This window comes from Doryrhamphus excisus, linkage group LG8 (assembly GCF_037039965.1).
Source record: "Doryrhamphus excisus strain RoL-2023G ecotype Guam linkage group LG8, RoL_Dexc_Guam_v1.1, whole genome shotgun sequence".
NCBI classification, from domain to species: domain Eukaryota; kingdom Metazoa; phylum Chordata; class Actinopteri; order Syngnathiformes; family Syngnathidae; genus Doryrhamphus; species Doryrhamphus excisus.
The window spans coordinates 12,622,018-12,642,726 of NC_136364.1; the positions used below are offsets into that span (position 1 = coordinate 12,622,018).

Here is a 20,709-nt window from a genome sequence, read left to right on the forward strand (position 1 = left end):
ATTCCAATTGCATTCGCTTTATTTGCTCAAAGGGAAAGAATGTAACCTTTGTATACACCTCATTATGAAAGAAAAGTGTCAATCCGGATGAATATATAATGTGATTCACAAGGGTGGAATATTCCTTTCCCCAATCCTATTGAGGTATCTTGTACCCGCTCAAACGTAAAGTTGTTAGGGTGCGTTCTTCTTTGTGGTGTTTTTCTTCTTCTTCTGTTCTTCTTCTGCAATCGGCACTGGACTTTGATCCAAACTCATTTCAAGACTGGACGAAGGAAAAACTGGCAATACGGAGTTATTCCAACAAGTGAAAGAAAAACTTGGGGAAGTCGGTTCACGTTTTACTGGGCATGCCCCATTGACTATTTTGTTTGATTATAGCTGTGCATGTAGACAAGAGATGGAAATATTCCTTTCTATGTATACCATTGTTTTCGGAAAGGTCATTCGGAAAGATTCAATTCGGAAGGAGAAAAACTAAACGTGGCTATTGATTCCATAAAACCCGTAGCAACCAACATTACTTCCATCACCAGCAAAGTAAAGTAAGTGCCGGTCTGTAGTCTGTGTTATGGCAGACTTTGTCAGAGACTCTGCCCAAGACTACTTTTGGACACTGTGGAAATACAGAGGATGAGTTACAGATTTTAGAAGCCGAGCGAGCAAGAAGAGAGAAACAGATCGAAGCCAAGAGAGTCAGGATCGGCACGCACAGAAAAGGGAGAGATGTGTGTCATTTCAGGAAGGATTGTGCAGTTTTACCTTAAATGCGGAAGCAATGCATGTATTTCTATAGATATTCTATATGCCTACACAGGATGTGTCATATCCAATACCTCCAAGTAGACAACCCAGGGCATGACCAGCGTAGCTACCAGTAGGTCAGCGACCGCCAGACTGACGATCAGGTAGTTGGTGGTGGTCTGCAGAGCCTTCTCCCGAGACACGGCCATGCACACGAGCACGTTGCCGAACACGATGACGAAGATGAGCAGCGTGAGCAGCATGGCGTAGTAGTTGTACTCATGCTTCTGCTCTTGATCTGTCTCGTTGAAGCCCCATGTTCCATTGTCATAGAAACTGTCGTTGTAGGCATAGTGGGTAAAGACATCCATTAGCTGTGAGTGATGCAGGCCAGACTCAGGCCCTGAAAACACACAGCGGGAAAACACCAGTTAGGAGATGCACAACAATAATGGGGAAACGTTTGAAAACATATAAAAAATCCTGGAAGAATGGAAGCTTGTGTTTGGTATGAGAACCAAGCCACAATAATGTGGTCGCACAAAACACAATCATTGACTTAAATGCAGTGAAGTCAGAAGAGGCAGATGAGACAAAACAAACCAAATAACATGAAATAAATGTTAATATTGGTTCATTTAATGGTGTTAGAACTGCATTTTCTGGATTCCCTTTTCTTTTGAGCAGTAAAAATTATTGATTTCCTGATCAAATACCTGAAATGAGGATTCAACAAGTCTCTCATCTTGGCTTAGAGTGCAAGCCTAGCCTAGCCTACATCTGAGGGAGTTCGCTGGCAATTTCTGTTACAGTCATACGAGTGTAAAGGTAACTACAGAGGCTTATTTAACATGTACAGAGCTCTATTAATGCTAAAAACTTTAGTCTTTCCAAGGTCGTAAACAGGTTTCCCATGCTCTAACTATGAAAATATTCCATTTATATGTAAGGAATCCTACTTTGCCAAAATTGACTTATCACTGTCAGGTCTGGAACCAACTAATCCCAATAAACGAGGGATTACTGCATGTATTGTTGCTAATGGGACAAAATAAACGTTTGATCACACAAATAATGCGGAAAATCAGCATTACTTTCTTCCAAATGATTATATTTCAACTTAGTATCCAGAGCTAAAATTAGATGACAGCCATGGCTTTAAACGTAAAGAGTCTGCTTTTTGAAAAGTAACGCTTTATGTTGCTGAAAGCAAAGCGGGGACTCATGGAGCAAACCTCAGAATTAAGTGTCTACTACTTCCCGTCTTTTGAAAACACCCACCACACAAAGACACACAGCTCCACGCCATGTAAATACATCCAACGGAAAAAAAGGCTAGCAGCAGGAGGCAATTGTGGGGAGATATTCAGACAGACAAATCAAGAAGACACAAGTCAGCATGCCGTCTTGGCTCTTTCCTCTTAAATCAGTCTTTTTCTTGCTCAGCATTCTTTTTCCACTGCTACAAATAATATGCCGTGTGCCTGGCGAGGACCGTACCAGATTCAGGATTCCACACACAGCATCTTTTCAGTTCCATTGTCACGCTCCACGTGACCGGCTGGACTCATGCATTTTGTTATTTATGTTATCTGGCATCACCTTTACTTTGGTTGGAGAGAGCCGGGAGCGCACCTGTGTGTCATTTGTAATTAGTGTCCCATTTAGTTCAGCTCGGGGCTTCTGTTAGTCACCGGTTCATTATGTGGTTTTTCACCAGGACTTGTTTAGGATTGGCTTTGCTCTGGTTCTCTTTGGGTTCTTGCAGTTTTGGATTCTCCTTTTGTGTGTGTTCTAGGGTTGGACCTTACATTATTATATCTTAAGGATGCATCATGATATTTAAATTTATATTCAGCAGAGTCTTGTATAAAAAGCTACAAACCTTAAGCCACATTGCGGAATACACTTGTCTCGAATTGTAAAGTACATGTATTTATTTATTGGTAAGAATCTGGCTAACATTTCTAGTGGGAGGTCAGCCTCTCCACACATTGCTACTAAATCACAAAACCATCAACAAACTGTAATGCCTCTGCTTGTGATTCAGGAAGATTTAGTCACCCATGCAATTCAGACTGCATATGGAAGATCATTTTATGCCACTCTTGTTTTCTTTACACAGACATGGGGTAAATGGCGCTCTTACTTTTAAGGACAGTCACAGAAGTGTGTAGAGAACGTGTGTTTATGGTTAAGACCAGCTACATTCAAAAATAAACCTGCTTCTTGTATTTTTTCCACTCACCGGCCACTGTAAAACCTTCCTTACATGAAAGCCGTAAACACAACGTGGTGAAAATATACTCATCGAGTCCGAGTCACGCGCACACACAACCGCACAAGCTAACTCCTGCTAGCGAGAGTGGAAGCTAGCCAAACCGAGCTAGCCAGCCAACATTCACTGGGGGCGGGAGGGGATTGTTCAGTGTTTATAATGATTTTGTGCCACATTTTTTCTACCACATTACAATAAACGTTATCATGCAGGTTATATAAACTGCTGGCAAAAAAAAAAATCATTTTTTTCTACACTGCGTTATTGGTCGTAACAGTTTACAAGAAAAGGAAGCTGCTTATTGTTAAGTTCAAGCTGCTGCTGCTGCATATTCTGCTAAAGCTTAGAGCAGATCATTTAAAACTGGCACTAGGGAGCCTTAATGTAAAAGTGGAATACATACAATAACGCCATAGTATTCTGCAGGAGGATACATTGGATTCTTAGTTGTCCATACAGTTTGTGAACACATGTAGTTCCAAATCTGTTGTGTATTATTCACATACATTCAAAATTATAAGTCTAAGTCTTCACCTTGTGCCCCTTTTTTTCCATTTAAGAGACCTCATGTTTACATGTTATGTATTGAATTCTACCGAGACCAGAAGTCCTTCATAAAAACAATGGTTATCGTTTTCTCTTTCACTGTATGTAATCGTTCAGATGCCTGACGGATGTTTTGTTAAGAAGCAACCGGACAGCAGAAGCACACTAAGCCTCAGGCAGACCCATGGCAAAATGGACTGCAAAAACCTTCATAAACACAGAGAACTAAACAAAGTTAGCGTCAGCACGGGTCAAGGTGAAACACACCGTTATTAAAAAGAAAAAAAGAAGAAGAAAAAAATAAGAAAGATCTAGTGAAAAGTATTCGAAACCAAAGTAGAGCTTTTTGGAAATTGAATCTCTTTGTGTAAAGGATAAGCAAAAGAAGACACTGACTGCTATTTTACAGCCCCCACCTTCCCTGCTCCGCATTGTGTGTGTATTAAATCAATATCTGACAATATCAGAAAGTTACTAAGACATCACGGAACACAGTCTCTATCAGAAAAGTAGCTTTGAAGCATTCATTCAAGCTATAAGATAGTCACTGACAATTGGAAAATGGATATTTTGGAGAGCACTGACAGCTGCCAACAAGTACTGTAGAAGTACTACAAACATCTGTATTGGTAGACCAGCTAGCTTTTAGGGATGATTTAGTACACCACCATCTGTGTCTATCCAACCATCTCAATTATCTGTATCCATATCAGTGCTCTGGGTGGGCGGGGTGTATGCCAAAAGTGGGTGGGGCTTACATCTGTATATTTTACATTTGAAATTGACATGGATTGATTATAAGTTGCTATATTATTATTTGGCTATATGTACTGTGTATGTGTGTAAGTGATCTGTAAGATTTTTTTATTCCATTATTTTTGAATGATCAGTGTGAGCTTGCTGATTCACGCAAACAGGGAAATTATCTCTCAGGCTTGTTTACTGTATTTTTCTTAAAAAAAAAACCACAGCGTTCAGTACTTCAAGCAAAGTATTTCAATTGACGTTATCTCACTAGCCAAACTGCAGACGAAAAAATAAAAACACGGCAGACACACCTAGCTGTTTCCAGCTGTCTCACCGCATATAATAAATAATAATAATAATACATTTTATTTGTATAGCGCTTTTCAAGATACTCAAAGACACTTTACAAAAGAATGAAGTTGAATAGAACAAGTAAACAGAATAAAAGACACACCAAAATACAACATTCATTGGTTAATACACAGTTAAAAAAGCGGGGCGGGGCACAGCAGTCAGATATAAAAGGTTAGACATTAAAAACAGATTTAAAGAGGTATGAAACATGTTTAAGATTGCAACGTGCATACTGCGGCATATTAGAGGGGTGAAATATTTGTTTGACTACTGTGCAGGTGTACCTAATGTTGTGGCCAGTCAATCAGTTTCTGTTACCGCTGCCTGTGTACTGCCAACTGAAAATGAACAAAATTCGTGACTGACACAAGCCTGCACAGCGCTGTTTTGTCGAGCTGTTTTTAACTTGCCAACTGCCAACGTGTACGTGAATGGGGCACCGCTCAGCTCCCCTGTGGCTGCCGCCGTCTATCGAGAGGCGGTCGCCGTGTGTGACTGGCCAATTCACACTGAATACATAATGAGCCTTTTCATAAACACGAATACGGATAATGACTAAATGTAATCGTTTCATACTCACATGATGCATTATCCGTAACCGATACTCGTATTTGAGTATTAGTCTAATCCATACTACTGATAAGCCTTTTTCAGGGGGTAGTGACACACCATCCAGAATATTTCTTTAAAACGGTATGTGCATTAATCTATTAAAGTCTATGGACAGCTGGCTTGAGTTGATAATGGCCAATAAAAAATTGGCGGAAGAACGTCCATTAAAATGTCATATAAATCAATCTTTGGTAAGAACCACAAGAACTTCTACCAACAAATGTTGAAAACCAACAGGCTACAGCAAAAGGTTCATTCGTAGGATTCGGTTTTTGATTACAATTATTGCCAAAAATGTCTGTTTTCATTCACTGTGGTCCTCATGACCAAACAGTTCCTAAACAAAGCATCCATACGTTGGTGACTCAGTCTCTGTGAAGAATGGCTAATTATTTTAGAACTATTTACTCAGATTGCGTCGTCCTCCTAATAAGCACTCTTCGCCCTGTGCTGATGAGGCGTTCAAGCACACTGTGTGTTCTGTGTGTTCCCTTCATTTTATATTACGGCTGAAAAACATTTCAACATGATGGCAATATTGAATTCAAGTAAAAAGCGGCTATCCTTATCTCTCAGGGAAACCCAGCCACCCTGCGGAGGGAACTCATTTCAAATGCTCGTACCTTTTGGTCACGACCCAAAGCTCATGACCATAGGTGAGGGCGGGAACTTAGATCGACCGGTAAATTGAGAGCTTTGCCTTGCGGATCAGCTCTCTCATTATCGCAATGGTCCAGTGCAACGACCGCATTACTGCAGATGCTGCGCCGATCCGCCTGTTGAGCTCACGTTCCAACTATCCCTCACTCGTGAACAAGAGAACGTCCAACGTCTGTGGAAACGTCTGTTTTTTTCTTAACTGAAAAACTGCACTGTTTTCAGAATTTTGCCCATCAGCCCCCCTTGGTGAACCCTCGGGCAGGGGAGTACTTTCAAACCCTCAGGCAGGGGAGTACTTTCAATGTACCTGTATCCTTTCAGTTTGAAGTTCAGTCTTTACAGTACAGATAAATAGATATACATTTCTCACAAATATTTCAAATGGTGGGTGAAAACATTTTGGTTACTGCAATTCTACATTTTGTTACTGTATAGGTTATTGTTTTTGAAGTACATATATTTACATTTATTCTGAACAGCACCTGCCACTTTTATATTTATATTCTTTTTCCTTGTTTAATTTTTCTTCTTTTCCTTATTTTTATTTTTTACAAAATGCACCGTGGAGTTGCACTCAAATTCCGTTGTATGCAATACAATAACAATAAAGGCGAATGACAAATAAAGGCGAAAACAACCACTGCTTTCAGATGTAGTTATTATATTCAGGATTGTTTCTAATATTTTGACTCTTAATTAAAAATAGTGCTCGGAATGATGGTGTGCAGTTGTATTAATAAAAACAAAAATCTGACATTGTTGTTAAAAATTTAACAACATTATCAGACTGTCTGTTGTTTTCCAACAAAACTTTCCAAGAACAAAAATGCAGGGAAGGGTGCTAGCCTCACGCGGTGTGTAAATATTCTATATAATGTTGCCACGTCCACACTTTGCCACAGCTTGCTGCATTTCTCCGTCAAGTAATCATTGTATTCTAACAGGAGAAAGTGCCAGAGGAGACCAAGTCAAAGTGTCTGTTGCAATGAGAGAGAGGATTTCACAGCAAGGCTAACGTGAGTGGGTGAAGGGAGAGAGATTTGCAGGCGTGGCTGTGGGGCACCAGACTACGGATGCACCCTGCGGATGCCTTCTGCTGTTCGATCTTATTTGTTTCAATAATCTTCTAGGGTACAGTATGGGAAACGGTTAAATTTAATACAATCAATATTCAGCCTGTGTCGAAAGATAATGCTCATTGACATAGAGGTCAATAGAAGTAAATTAACAATTTACATCACATCACTTTGGGAATCAACGTCCCAGAGCCGGGAGGAAGAAAGGAGAGCCACATATTTCACGTTGCTCGATGTCCAGTGTAAAGTTTCCAGTCAGTGATGGTTTGCGGTGCCATATCATCTGCTGGTGTCGGTTTTCTGAGGTCCAAGGTCAGAGCACTTCCTGATTCCCGCAGCTGACCAACTTTATGCAGAGTTCAGTGACAAAACTACCAGTACCTGGTTTAAAATGGTATCACTGTCCTTACTTGGCCAGCTGTTCCCAAAGGGATGATGGCTTTCCTTTTCTTTGGCGCACTGCCATCAGAGAAGCTTGCCTGACCCGTGGGAGACATAATGAAGTGCAAAAAGTTCTTAGATAGGTCAGTGTTAGGCCCCATTTATATATTACGTACATATATAAATGTTTCTGTTGTTCACCATGGTTACTCTTAACTAGTCAAGGTACAGCCATTGAGCTGGTCTCATCCTACACCTGGTTTCCATGTTGATCAACGCCTAACTTTTAAGTACAATATTGTAAACCTAGTCTCCAAACTTAATGCCCCTTTGTCATGAGGTATGTCCGCACGTAATCAGAGTCGTTTGACAACCCTGCACCACTTGAGTCTCAGTGTTCCACTGAATGAAAAAGCCATGTTGACGGTATAGGTCCATCTAAATTGATTAAGGCAGCGCCCTATTCATGAAAGCCCCATCATCTGCAGCCTAACAATACCTCCATAGAGGAGCTGAAATTAATGAAAAACTACAAGGAGCAGTGAATTTGAAAATAACAATCATCCCTCCACTTGTGTTTTTACTTCCCATGTCACGTTTAAAGTAAACAAGTCACGTAGGTACTAATACTTCCATTTCTGCTCCATTATTTTGACTGTTCCACCTACAAGCCTGACTGCTGCTCTCTGGAACATTCCAACGTGTTTCTATGCATTTGATCTCCTCCCACACAAGCAGCACGGTCGCCGACAAAGCAATTACAGCTCACAGCGACGTGATATAGTCAGTCAATCACCTGCTGTTGTTCAGGTCAACACATGCCGCTTGGAGAAGCTCCGCCCACATCTAAAATTGTCATTCACAGGTGACACGGTAGCTGGGAGTCACAAGACGATGACAACAGTCGGTATGTGTTTCAGGGCTGGTGTAAAGCCCCGGTGCTTGCCATCGCTGCGCCGCAACAGAGAATTGATTGTTTGTATTTGGAGGGAGGCTCAAGGAAGCAGGCATAATTGCCACTTGGCGAAGACAGTGACAATGGAAATTTAACGATTTTCTTCCCTGCAATATTACAAACACAATTAGACACCGAGCCCGCATGAATACACAGCGAAGGATCTGCTGTAATCCACTGCTAACAACTGCTAACACACATTGAGCATTGATCCTCGTGCATCAATCAAAGGATTAGTTTGGGCATGGTGTCAAATGATTTGTGTCAAATTTCCAAAACCCATGAGCACAACACAGTGCAACAGTTTCATAAAGTTGTTTGCGTTCTATTGAATTACATACAGCAGTGTTTGTGTCCTCACTACAGAGTCAATAGGTACCGTACATCGATGCAGGGCAATCATTCCCTGGAAGTTTGGTCAAAAGCTGACTGGGAACATGTACCAGCAATCTAACCTTTGACCAGTACAAAACAAGAAACAAGAAACGTGTTGATTACATTCATCGTTTATGCTATCAGCACTCTTTCTGTGACTAAGTTGTGTCACATTGGTCTTTTTGAGAAAACAAAACAATTCAAAACGCATTCATTGGATTTATCAACTGCAACCAGTCCAGGGTGTACCCCGCCTTCCACCTGGAGTTATCTGAAATGGGCTCCAGCATTCCCTCAAAGCCTAAGCCTTTATTTTAGACCTGACTTGGGTACTTGGGTCTTAAATTGAGATTAAAAGACTGGACTTTCTACCACCTTTAAGCCAGAACTGATACACTTAAGTCACTTAAGTCAACATGTGAGGGACATACTTATAGGTTATCACATGGTTTGTCTGGTATCAGGCCCAGTATCATGCCCCCAAGTGCCAGTATCAGTCCGAGACCGAAGGCCTCCTTCATGGAAGTTTAGCTTTCGTTTTTCCATCATGTAACGTGCCAGAGAGTTTCATTTTGACTTGAGCGAATCGGACTCGTTTTCATCCCCATTTTCTTTTCTGATAGATAAGATTAACGTAGACCCGTATTTGTCTAACTCAGGTGAAGGAATACCAGTCTTCGTTCGTTCTTGAAGTTGATGAGCCATTCAGAAAAGAGCTTTACGTCACCCTTGGTTTTCCGACTTGTATTAGCATTTTTACTTTTTTCGATCATTTCAAGAGTGTCCTCCTCATTAATGGTGATAAAATGTTCCATTTCTAATATTCTGTTTGCTATTTTCCCTATTAGTCTTTCGTCCCAGAGTGTCAATCAACTGCCGACATGTTGAACAAACGCTTTCAGGGGCCTGATACGAGAGCAGCGCGCTCTGAGTGGACAGCTATGAGGGCTGATACTGGACATGGTTAAACTCCATATTTTATCAGTATCACTGCCCTGGGCTTTTGACACAGTATCATTTTGGCCTTTTCCTGTATCATTCATGGGCGGTTTCTAGGGATAGGGCTAATTAATGCTGTAATATGTGATAAAATACATATAGAATACAATAATTAAATGAAATGTATCCCTTTTCAGCCAATGTATCAAGAAACTCATTCGCTGCTCCATCATCCCCACCAGCAGCTTCACCTTGAACTTTAATGTTATGCAAATCAGCATGAGCCTTAAACCGCATAAACCACCTCCTACTGGCCATAAACACTTCACATTCCCTTCCTACCAACCTTCCTTTTTACTTTTCAAAGTTTCAAACAATCTTTTAGCCTTCTTCTTCATCAACATTGGCTCACTGGGATACAGGGTTGAGCTGGTCTTCTACCCGAAGCACCAGCAACCTGTCCATCTCAATGATGAGACCAAAAGATCCAACCTTTACCATGAACGATGGGCATGAAAGTCAAGCTGGTGAGGCCCCGGCTGTTTCTCTTCTCTGAGATTTTTATGATGCTCATTTTCACTCTGTGATGGTGATGGCTTTCCTTTTCTTTGGCGCACTGCCACCAGAAAAGCTTGCCTGACCCATACGCCAAATAATGAAGTGTGAAAAGTTATTAGATTTTAGAACCACTACGTGTGAGGCATATTATATTCTTAATTAATTTTTATTCATGACCCCTGTTGTCAAAAAACATCGGCAAACAGTGATTTTTAAATTTTGCCCACACTGGCAAGTACAGTTCATTGGCGACTCCAAATTGTCCATAGGTATGAATGTGAGTGTGAATGGTTGTTTGTCTATATGTGCCCTGTGATTGGCTGGCCACCAGTCCAGGGTGTACCCCGCCTCTCGCCGGAAGTCACCTGGGATAGGCTCCAGCATACCCTAATGAGGATAAGCAGTGTATAAGATGAATGGATGGGTTAATTGTAAACAACAATACGGGACGTTTTAGACAGCTGACAACACAACTGACATTTTTATTTCTGTGTGTCTGAAGTGTCAATGAGGAGCTTCGCCAATAAAGAAGCGTTTGAAAGACTTCACCAGAAAACCTCCATGGTCGCTGTAATTGGAAACATTAAGTAGGATTGAACTGGAAGCCCACAGGCATTCTTCAATCCCCCAAATAAAGTGTGAAAACAATGCTAAAAGCGTATCAAATGGGCTCTTAAGGCAGGAGAGTTGTGTGATGTGAAATGTGTGTGTGGGTTTTAATGATTTTGACTCGCACTGCTCAAAGAGCTTGGGGTGTTTGTGAAGATCAGTCGTGTCATGTAAGAGTTGGACTCAGAAATGGAGCACAGAGCCTTTAAGAGGGGCGACATGATTTCCATACTGAAGACTTCCAAATGCCGCTGTCTATTCACTACTGTCTATTCAGTTGCAATGATTTTCTTTATGGGGGTTTTGTTTGACTTTACTGTGCATAAAACAACAAAAGAATCAAATAGGGACGCATAACATTTCTATTTCTGAGCTTAGTAATGCAAAATGAAAAGTTCAGAGTTCCGAAAACAAGGCTTTTCATACAATCAATGGAAGTTAGTTAGTTAGTTAGTTTTGCAAAGCACACAATTTCAATGATTTATTTAAAGGAGACATATTATACTTATTTTAGTGAGTTCATGAGTCCTATAGAGCAGCTACACGAAATAACCCGCAACCTTTACGCTTCCCCGCTTTTACTCATGTTTTAACTGTGTATAAACAAATTAATGTTGTATTTTAACATATCTTTTACACTGTTTACTTGTTTTTATTCAACTCCATTTTTTTAAAGTGTCTTTGAGTATTTTGAAAAGCGCTATACAAATAAAATGTATTATTATTACTATTAGGAAAACATACGAGATCTTTCAGACTCTGCACCTCTTCCTGAGTTTTTTCCTCTGGTTTCCTGCCTCCACCCCCGGCCCTCCTCCAGGAACGTTCCCCGCCAAGCCCACACTGCTGTGATTGTTTGGGGTCCCGAGGACTTCCCGACAGCTGCCAAACCCCTTTTGTCCAATTTCTTACACAATATAAACACAGTTGGGACACTGGAATTGTTACTCACAGCTTGCTCCTCTTACTCTCCAAGACAACCGAGTAACAATGGAAAGGCGTCGGACTTCAGGAATAGTTTGGTAGATAGTCCAGCGTCATTTGTGATTAACTTATTTCCTGATACAATTTTTGAAAAAGAAACCTCATCACATCAAGCGATCTGGCGACACTCCTAATGAATAATAACGTAAGATGATCAACAGAACGATACCGTGACACCGTCAACTCGTGATATTTTTGCCCAAGGTGACCTTCAGCATCTCATATCAGCTCATCCCTAGTGCAGAGACCCCCAAACAAAGTGTGAAATCCCAATAGACAGAAATGCCTGTATGTAATAATGATGGGCTATTTTCAGCATAAAGTGGTACATGTATGTGGTACAGTGGTATGTGTTTATGTTATCAAAACTCTGTTTTGCATTATATAAAGGCACCTTGCGAACTGGATTTGCGAACCAAAAAAGCACCACGCCTTTCTCCATCTCCATCCTCAGACAGGAATTATTCCCAATCCTCATTTAAAAGGTGGAAATAGGCAAGATGCAACTACTAAAAAGTGCACTTTTTGTGTACTTCAAAAGTGAGCAAGCTGCTGAGATGAGTTGCACTAAATCGGTAATAATAACTCTAACGCAATAACGGTTAAGCTGCGCCGTGGTGCTTGGAAGAGCACGCTGAGGGCAGAAAATTAAAAAATGAAATGACTTTGCAATAGAAGCGCAGAATGTCGTAAATCTTTCTTTGTGGGATGTAATAAGACCACTTTGTGAGAACCAGTTAGTATCACGCACTGTGGGATATAAAGCCGAATTTCATTACTGTGTGTAGATACATATGTCTGACTTGCAAGTATTATTGATGCTTGGAATGGACCATTGCTCAATATAGGAGGCTAATGAAGAACTATCCTGTCCGATATCATTTATCCTGAATTCCATCTCATTATTGAAATAAAATAATACTTAATCAAAATCAGGGGTGTCACTACTTTAAGTCGAGCTTGAAAATGAACAAAGAAATGGAAGTAAGACCAAAAACATTGCATTTTATATGTGTTGTATGTATATGGTGAAGTAAGTTCAGTCCAAGTACAACAAGTACAACCATGACCATTACCAAGATAGCGGCTTCTCCTGTTTACGTGCCGAGTTTCTGAAAGGGGCCTTACCACCCGTCTGACATCTGCATTGTGGCCACTTGACCCATCCCGGATCGAATTCTTAAATAGCGTGACCTCACTTTCTACCCAGTCTACCCCGTCTTACATCTGGCCGCATCCACTAATTCCCCAGCGACCCTCGGTGCTGATCTATGAAAGCCACGCCGATAAGAAACACAAGAGATGATGGTCGTCTTCTCCGCAACAACAAACCACTCCTCTGTGCTGTTCAGTCTTTCATCAGATAAACCCGGGGAAAGAATCACAGTTTGGAAAATGAAATAGGAAGAGGTTGTAACATCTGACATCAAGCAATGGATGATGATGTTACAGCAGCCTTGTTGCCATGATGATGTTAAAGCACCATAAAGTACAGCAGATGCTGTTGAAACACACGTAATCGATTGGGGTGTGATTACTTTTGAGAGACACTCGGCATCAAGTACTCGCTCATGTAGCGTAGCCTCACTCTAATTAGCGTGTACATTCATTGTGGTACATCTAGCGTCCCTGTCAACATTCATTAATTCATTCATTTTCTACCGCTTATCCTCACGAGGGTCACGGGGGTGCTGGAGCCTATCCCAGCTGTCTTCGGGCGAGAGGCGGGGCACACCCTGGACTGGTGGCCAGCCAATCACAGGGCACATATAGACAAACAACCATTCACACTCACATTCATACCTATGGACAATTTGGAGTCGCCAATTAACCTAGCATGTTTTTGGAATGTGTGAGGAAACCGGAGTACCCAGAAATAAATCCACGCATGCACGGGGAGAACATGCAAACTCCACACAGAGATGGCCGATTGAACTCGGGTCTGTGCGCTAACCACTCGACCGACGTGCAGCCCTCTGTCAACATTTCCTTTACTAATATAATTCTATACGCATTCAGGCATTATTACCAATGTTTCAATTCAATATTGTTGTGCAACAATTCCATTCAACTCAATGGGGTTACAAACCCAATTTAAAACTACATTGCACTTGTTCACCTGTAATATAACCTTCGATAATAGGACCGTTTTAAATGTGTCACACCAACCGCGTATGTAGTTGGGCTTAATTTGTAGTTAGCTTGATATGCTTTTGAATTTGGTTGGAAAATCAGATAATATAATTTTTTTAAAAAACAAAACTTGGATGTTACTAGCACAAACGAACGGAATCGGTTCAGTAGTTTCAATCACTTTTTGAGCGGCTCGCTGCAACAAGGCAGGAACGATGTGATGACCAATGTGGCAACCTGGAGCATGCCGCCGTTTTGCACATTATTCAGCGGTATCAAAACATGTACTGTTGCACCCCTTTCACCCAAGTATAGATATTTTGTTGTACCTCATTTGGTTTAATAGCCGTAATTTAGGAATACCTTTTATTTATTCCATCTTACAAACAACATCCTACCTGCTGTTTCCGTGGCACCATTATGCTAGGTTATTTTGAAAATGGTCTGCTACTACAATGCATCGTAGATATCTATCTCTTAATTGCAGTCCATCAATTGCCTGAATCGTTGGTAATTTGGGTGAAAGGAGAGGTGGAAAAAAACTATAATTGCAGTCTGTTGCTTTCCTATTCCTACTGCTGTCCTTGTTATTATAACCTTAGCAATAAACCGCACAGTCAATCTTGTAGAAAATCTCGTTCAATCAACGCTTTAGCACATCCACATAAAACACAGACATATAATTGTCTTTATTTTCTGCTAAATTTGAGACTACTATGCCTGGGGTTTCCATGTTGTTGTTTAGCAGCTGAATTTTGTATTTTGATAATTTTATGACATCATGGTAGCTGTATTTCTATGTGGTATAGTCAATTCTTCACACCTCTTTATGCAAAGGGTTTATACGGAAATACAAGAGTAGTAACTTTGGTCACATGACGCACCAACAACATAAACCGTCCATCACGATGATGGCTCAACCAGTGGCTGATACCACTTTGTCAATACTGCCCACATGTTGATTCAATCCCGCGATAGCCTTCCAACTAATTGGTTTTCTATCCACCACAAGCGTCTTCGCCTCCAGGTCAAAAATCACAATTACGTTGCCATGTTCTGCGGACTGGCTGCGGAGGTTGAGGCAGCCATGACTTTAGCGGGGACTGAAAATAAACCTGCACATTCTGAGTCAACCAATTACTGTGTCACAATGCTGGCATCACAATTATATGCCTCTTCTCGCTGCACTTATGCTCACCAAAGATTTCCCTGTCACATCCGTAAACACGCATTCACTCTGGCTGGTAAGCCCTTTTCAGGCGGGCGGGATATCATTAGAAATAATAGGGATGTCAATTAAGGGTAAGGGTAGCATTACAACACATTGTTCAAGGGATATTCTTATAAAGGCAACAATATTGTTAACAAAATGCAATAAAACCACCTTAAAATAATATAATAAATAATAAAATGATGGTCGCTGACACAGGATGAATGGTAGAAAACAAATCAATGATCTGGCTTGGAAAAAGAAACAATACAGTTTCTGTCCTTGCTGCCTCAACCCTGGACCAGCCAGGACACAAGTGGTGATGGGTAAGCCCGACTAGCCATGGTAGTACTGAGAATAGCGTTGTTCCATAGCAGCATCGGATTGCCTACTTTAGTGGTCCAAAATGTTGGCCAACCAGCCTGGACAGCTCATCGTTTGTCATCCCTACCATCAACACTAACAATACAAAAACTGTTTTCTCCCTTTTTGCTGAAAACTAAAGAACTGAAAAGGGTAGTAACAAACTTTGTTTTTCTGATGAAAGATGAGAGTCTATTATTTCTTGTGTCTATATAGCCCAAGAACACAATATTCTGGGACGGCTTTTGAAAAATGTCTGGGATCGACTTACTGAAAGAGTGAGAAATCGACTGCAAAATGGGCTTGGAAAGACAAGTGACACAATTCATGTTTTGCTAACAATACATGTTGAGAATAATGTTGGGCGATAATTGTCACAGGCTTGAAATGTAGACTTTTTACTTGTATTTTTCCCACTGTGACATTTTCTCTTCAAAACAAACAAGCAACGCGGTTAGTTTGGAGCTCGTTTTTGTCCCACGGGGAAGCTAGCTGACTGGGAATGGCTCGTGTTTTGAAGTGTCACTTAACAACCTAACTTTTTCCGCTCTGATTTTCAACTCTCAGTATTTTTACCAATGTCGTGCCTGCTCTTCAGACATAACGCCTGTATTTAATAACAAATGATCACTAAATACCGTATTTTCTGGACGCACTTTTTTTCATAGGTTGGCTGTTCCTGCGACTTATACTCCAGAGCGACTTATAAATAAAAAAACTGTTTATGTTACATAAACACTGGACACCTTTTCTGTTCATGTTTATATTTTGTGTAGCTGAATAAGCATTGTGTTAGCATATCTTACACCTATTCAGCCTGTTCTCTATTCTTTTATTGTTAGAACTTGCCTTCCAAGAGGACGTAATGTCTGTTTTGGTCAAGTAGTTAAAATAAATTACCCGCAAAAAATGGGACTTATACTCCAGTGCGACTTATGTATGTTTTTTTATACCTAATTATGCATTTTTGGCCTTGTGCGACTTATAGTCCGAAGCGATTTATAGTCCAGAAAATACGGTAGTATAAAGACAATGTAAATGTTGGCCTTCACATAAAAGACAAATAACTCAAATAATAAAGTTTGATCTTTATTATTGGTAGACTTAGCATCAATGCAAACACAACCTGAACACTTCAATCGATCCAATGCTTGGATGAATGAGACAACTCGTTTGCTGAAAACATTACGTTAATTACCCAAAGTTTTTTTGGCACTTACACTTTTTGGTGTGTCCCCACTGAATGTGGGAGATTTGTGTTTTAATGTGCAACGGAGCTACTTATAATGATAAATCAGGTTTTGATCGGCCGTTAAAGCGGACATACGAGGTCGTCTATAGTCCTTCCTGCTCCTTTAAAGAGAACAAGCAGAGCCATTCACTCGGTCATTTATTTGACTGACGTATGCAATAACCTGTGTCAGCACAACCGTCACTCATTGAAAACATTTTAACACCGGAAGGGGAGCGTTCTCTGTGGCCGCGCTGTCACAAAGTGGGGAAAGCAAATGAAACACCAGAGACCATCCTGGTTGTGTCAGGAGAGGGAACAATAAAGTTAAATTTAAAAACAATAGGCTAAGGTGACATGAAAGGTTAAATGTGAGAATGTGGGGGATGGGGGGGGGGGGGGGGGGGGTTACCTACTTCTAAGCAGCCAGAAAGGGGAGGACGGCAGAGAGTAAAGGAGGGAATAGTGGAGGATGGTAACGAGGCTCCATCAGCCTCATTAAGTTGCAGGGAGGCTCCAACCTAACAACCAGTCTTGTCTCATGTGAGGCACACAAACACACACACACACATCTGCACGCTTTTCCATGACACACCTTGAAGCGCACACGAGCACACAAAGGGAAGGCTGTACGCAAAGCATGGCTCCAGGTAATACGGAGGCCCTACGACGAGTGTTTGCATCTGCTTATGGGCTTTATCATTCAGATGAAGACGATTGATTTGTTTTCGCAGATCGTGATCCATGTTGTCACCTTATTAGGGATGCAGCGCTACCGTGTACCAAGGTGGTGGTGGGTGCGAATATTATACAATGAAACCCACTGGTGGGGGATCTCATAAAGGTGACACTTTGTTTTCAATTTGGATTTTTGCTATTGTTTGTCAGTGAACCTGATTATGACATTTTCCACATATATAATTTAATAGTTTATAATGTAATGATTTTCCACATTGTACTTTGGTGATATAAACCATGAAAAAAAGGTGTGGATCCTGGATTTCTTTTGACGTGACCATGGTTATGGTTTTATTTGTTTTGGACATGCTTAATAAGTTACATGAAGGAACGTCACATAATTCCAACTGCATTCCAATTGAACATGTCTGAAAAAGAAGCAGAACCTTAAAAAAATAAATAAGGATCAAGTGCCATAGAAAACAAATGAATAAATGAAAAATAAATAATTACAAAATGAATGTAATTTAAATAAATATGAAGTTGAAAGCTAAATTGAAGGCATAAAAAAACTGACAGAAACATAGTGGAATGTAAATCCAATGAATTTATACCAGAAAGCCACAAATGTTACATAAAACACGTTTTTATAATTTTACATTACATTACATTACAATTTGACATGCATAAAACCTCTATATAAACTGTAGAATCTATATAAACAATAGAATGGAATACCGTTTCTCACTTCAATAACCCAAAATGGTTGCATTGGTATTTTGATGAAAAGTCGCAGTTCCAGTCTTCCAATTGTCAACATTATTTCTCCACCTCAGCAAGAATCCTATTGATTTTGAGAACGTCAAGGCAGCATAGATGAAATATATTTTTTTCTTTCAGTTGCAATTTCCAACTGACCTTTGCATGCTATTCTTCTGTCTGTAAATAAGAACCCTATTGATTTTTTTGGAATATCCGCCTCAGGATGGGCCAGGGAGCAGAGGTCAAAGGTCATATTGCTACACATGCTGCCTTTTCAGAAAGCTGCACGGATTTCCTTGTTAGAGCAAATGCTAATTAGTTGCTGCATTTTAAATGCCCAAGGGTTTTTGTATGCTATTTTATGTAATGGATATAATAAGCATATTGGTTATATTGGTCCACGTGACTTTTCAGCTAGCATTTATTATCATGGGGCCAAAGGCTGTGCAGTAAAGAACATACTACAGTATACGTACTGTAAGTAAGGGCTTGATTGGGACGCGTTCATGAAGTATTATGTGATGTAATTAAAATACTCCAAAGAAAGTATTCTGCAGCATTGTATATTTGTTTATTTGTATATTCTTCTATATTCACCAGCTTCTAAAATATACTATACTAATGGTGCATTCGGAGGATTGTGTTCACACTTGATAAAAACAAAAAATTTCAGTCTTCATTGTGGGTTTAATTCCCCCACGCAACGCAATATGAACTACAGCGGTCAGACACCGTGTCTTTTATGGCATTTTCTTCTCCAGCAGAGATCTTCAGCTGTGTGCTGGACTGAGAGCAAAGTCGGCCGTAACGCTGCACTCACGTCATGTCGGTCACAGCCATTTTTTAAAGACGACGACCCACCAGTTGAGAATCACTGTCTCACAACAGCTATCACACCTCCCAACTGCTCCTTCATGCCTCAAAGGTACTGATTCCACCACTTTCAGACATTTGCGACACATGAATGCTTTACTGCCAGTATATTTATACAAGAGCCAAAAGAGAGGCTCCTATTTAATTAGATTTTCTTCCTAAATCACAATATTTTTTATGAACCACAGTTTTTCCTGGAAGTGCTACTGAAAAGGTTCTTGGTCCTTTCGTACTTGTTTTTGGAAATAACAGGTAGTATATTTACCACATATTTATACAACAATATTTTCTTCAATTGCCCACCCGGGCATTTATCCATGGTAACTTCATTCAGGAAGACATTTTGGTTGAAGAAACAGTCTCTTCACCAGCAAAATCACAAGCCTCTCTGATGACACGCTGGGCTGAGAGGAAGCAATAAGAAATAAATAGAATAGTTTCCCCGTCGCTACCAAATTTGACAACGTGAGGAACATTTCTTTGTTGATGAGTCATGCTGAGCTGATCTTTCTTTGCAGGCTCGAAAACAGAGATCGTCTGAACAAATGAATTACCGATGGCTATACAGGTTGTAAGCGGCACCCAAACAATTACCACAGGGTCGATATAGCACATAGGATATAAGATATGTACAATAGAGATGTCATATTATGTGTTATTACCCCTGCCAAAAACGAGCATAGCTTGACATGAGGGTTTATGTTGTGAGAGCGTTTTCTTGCTCGGTGAGTAGGATCATTGAAAAAAAAAAAAAACAACTCCATAAAGATGCAGGATCACATTTTGGTACCGGTGCATGAAAAAATTATTTTATTGGCATTTATTTGCTGTTGGAATTGAGTGGAAGTAAGGCAGTGACTCATCAGAGCCCACAGATGGATCGGCGATGGAAGAAAAGCTTGCTGTGAGTTGGAGTTGGTACTTTCTTTGGACAAATAGAGCCCTCTAGACATGAAATAACACCCCTATAGTCACCTTTATACTCCATCCATCTATCTAGCTGTTTTCTATGCCGCTTATACCCATCACGGTCAAGGGGGGAACCTACCAGTTGTTTTTCAAGGGGAATATTACATACAAGATTGAAATAATACTACTACTACTACTAATAATAATAATAATAGCATTATTATTATTATTATTATTATTATATAATTTAATAGTTTATAATTTAATGATATATGTGGTAATAATGGAATATATAATTTATTATATATTATTATATAATATATTGGTCGAGTGGTTAGCGCGCAGACCTCACAGCTAGGAGACCAGGGTTCAATTCCACCCTCGGTATAATATATAATTATATAATAATTATTACTATTATTATTTATAACAATAAATTTTTTAAAATCACGATCATCATCGTTTTATATTCAGTGCTGAATCCAAGTGTTTATCTCCTACCTATTACAACTTTGCATGAGTTACTCAAAAAGTTTTCCTCTCCCACTCTTGCTTTGAATCGAAAGCAGCAAGTACTTGAAAGAACAATAATCAATTAGAGCTAAGAGGAAAAGGTCATCTGGGGCCGTAGCTTCTAAACGGGCTTTGTTCGCCCAACAAAAGCCTCCCAGCCAAGGAAGCCCCCCCCCAATGTCAAGGAAGTAGAAAATGCTGCTTAGGATCACGCCGAGT

At 40.2% G+C, this 20,709-nt stretch overlaps 1 protein-coding gene across 3 annotated transcripts in view; it reads right to left on the minus strand.

The window, feature by feature from the left end:
• drd2a (dopamine receptor D2a) overlaps positions 1 to 20,709 on the minus strand; it is a 46,428-nt gene that overhangs the window by 19,859 nt on the left and 5,860 nt on the right. Inside the window, exons 1-2 of one of the 3 annotated variants that reach the window (XM_058079893.2) lie at positions 2,993 to 3,113; positions 837 to 1,147 (exon numbers count right to left, since the gene is read on the minus strand). In XM_058079893.2, the coding sequence (XP_057935876.1) occupies positions 837 to 1,115 (279 nt within the window). In that variant the 5' untranslated portion in view covers positions 1,116 to 1,147; positions 2,993 to 3,113. Of the gene's footprint in view, positions 1 to 836; positions 1,148 to 2,244; positions 2,500 to 2,992; positions 3,114 to 20,709 lie in introns of those variants that run through there. The other 2 variants (XM_058079890.2, XM_058079892.2) reach the window with 2 other exon arrangements.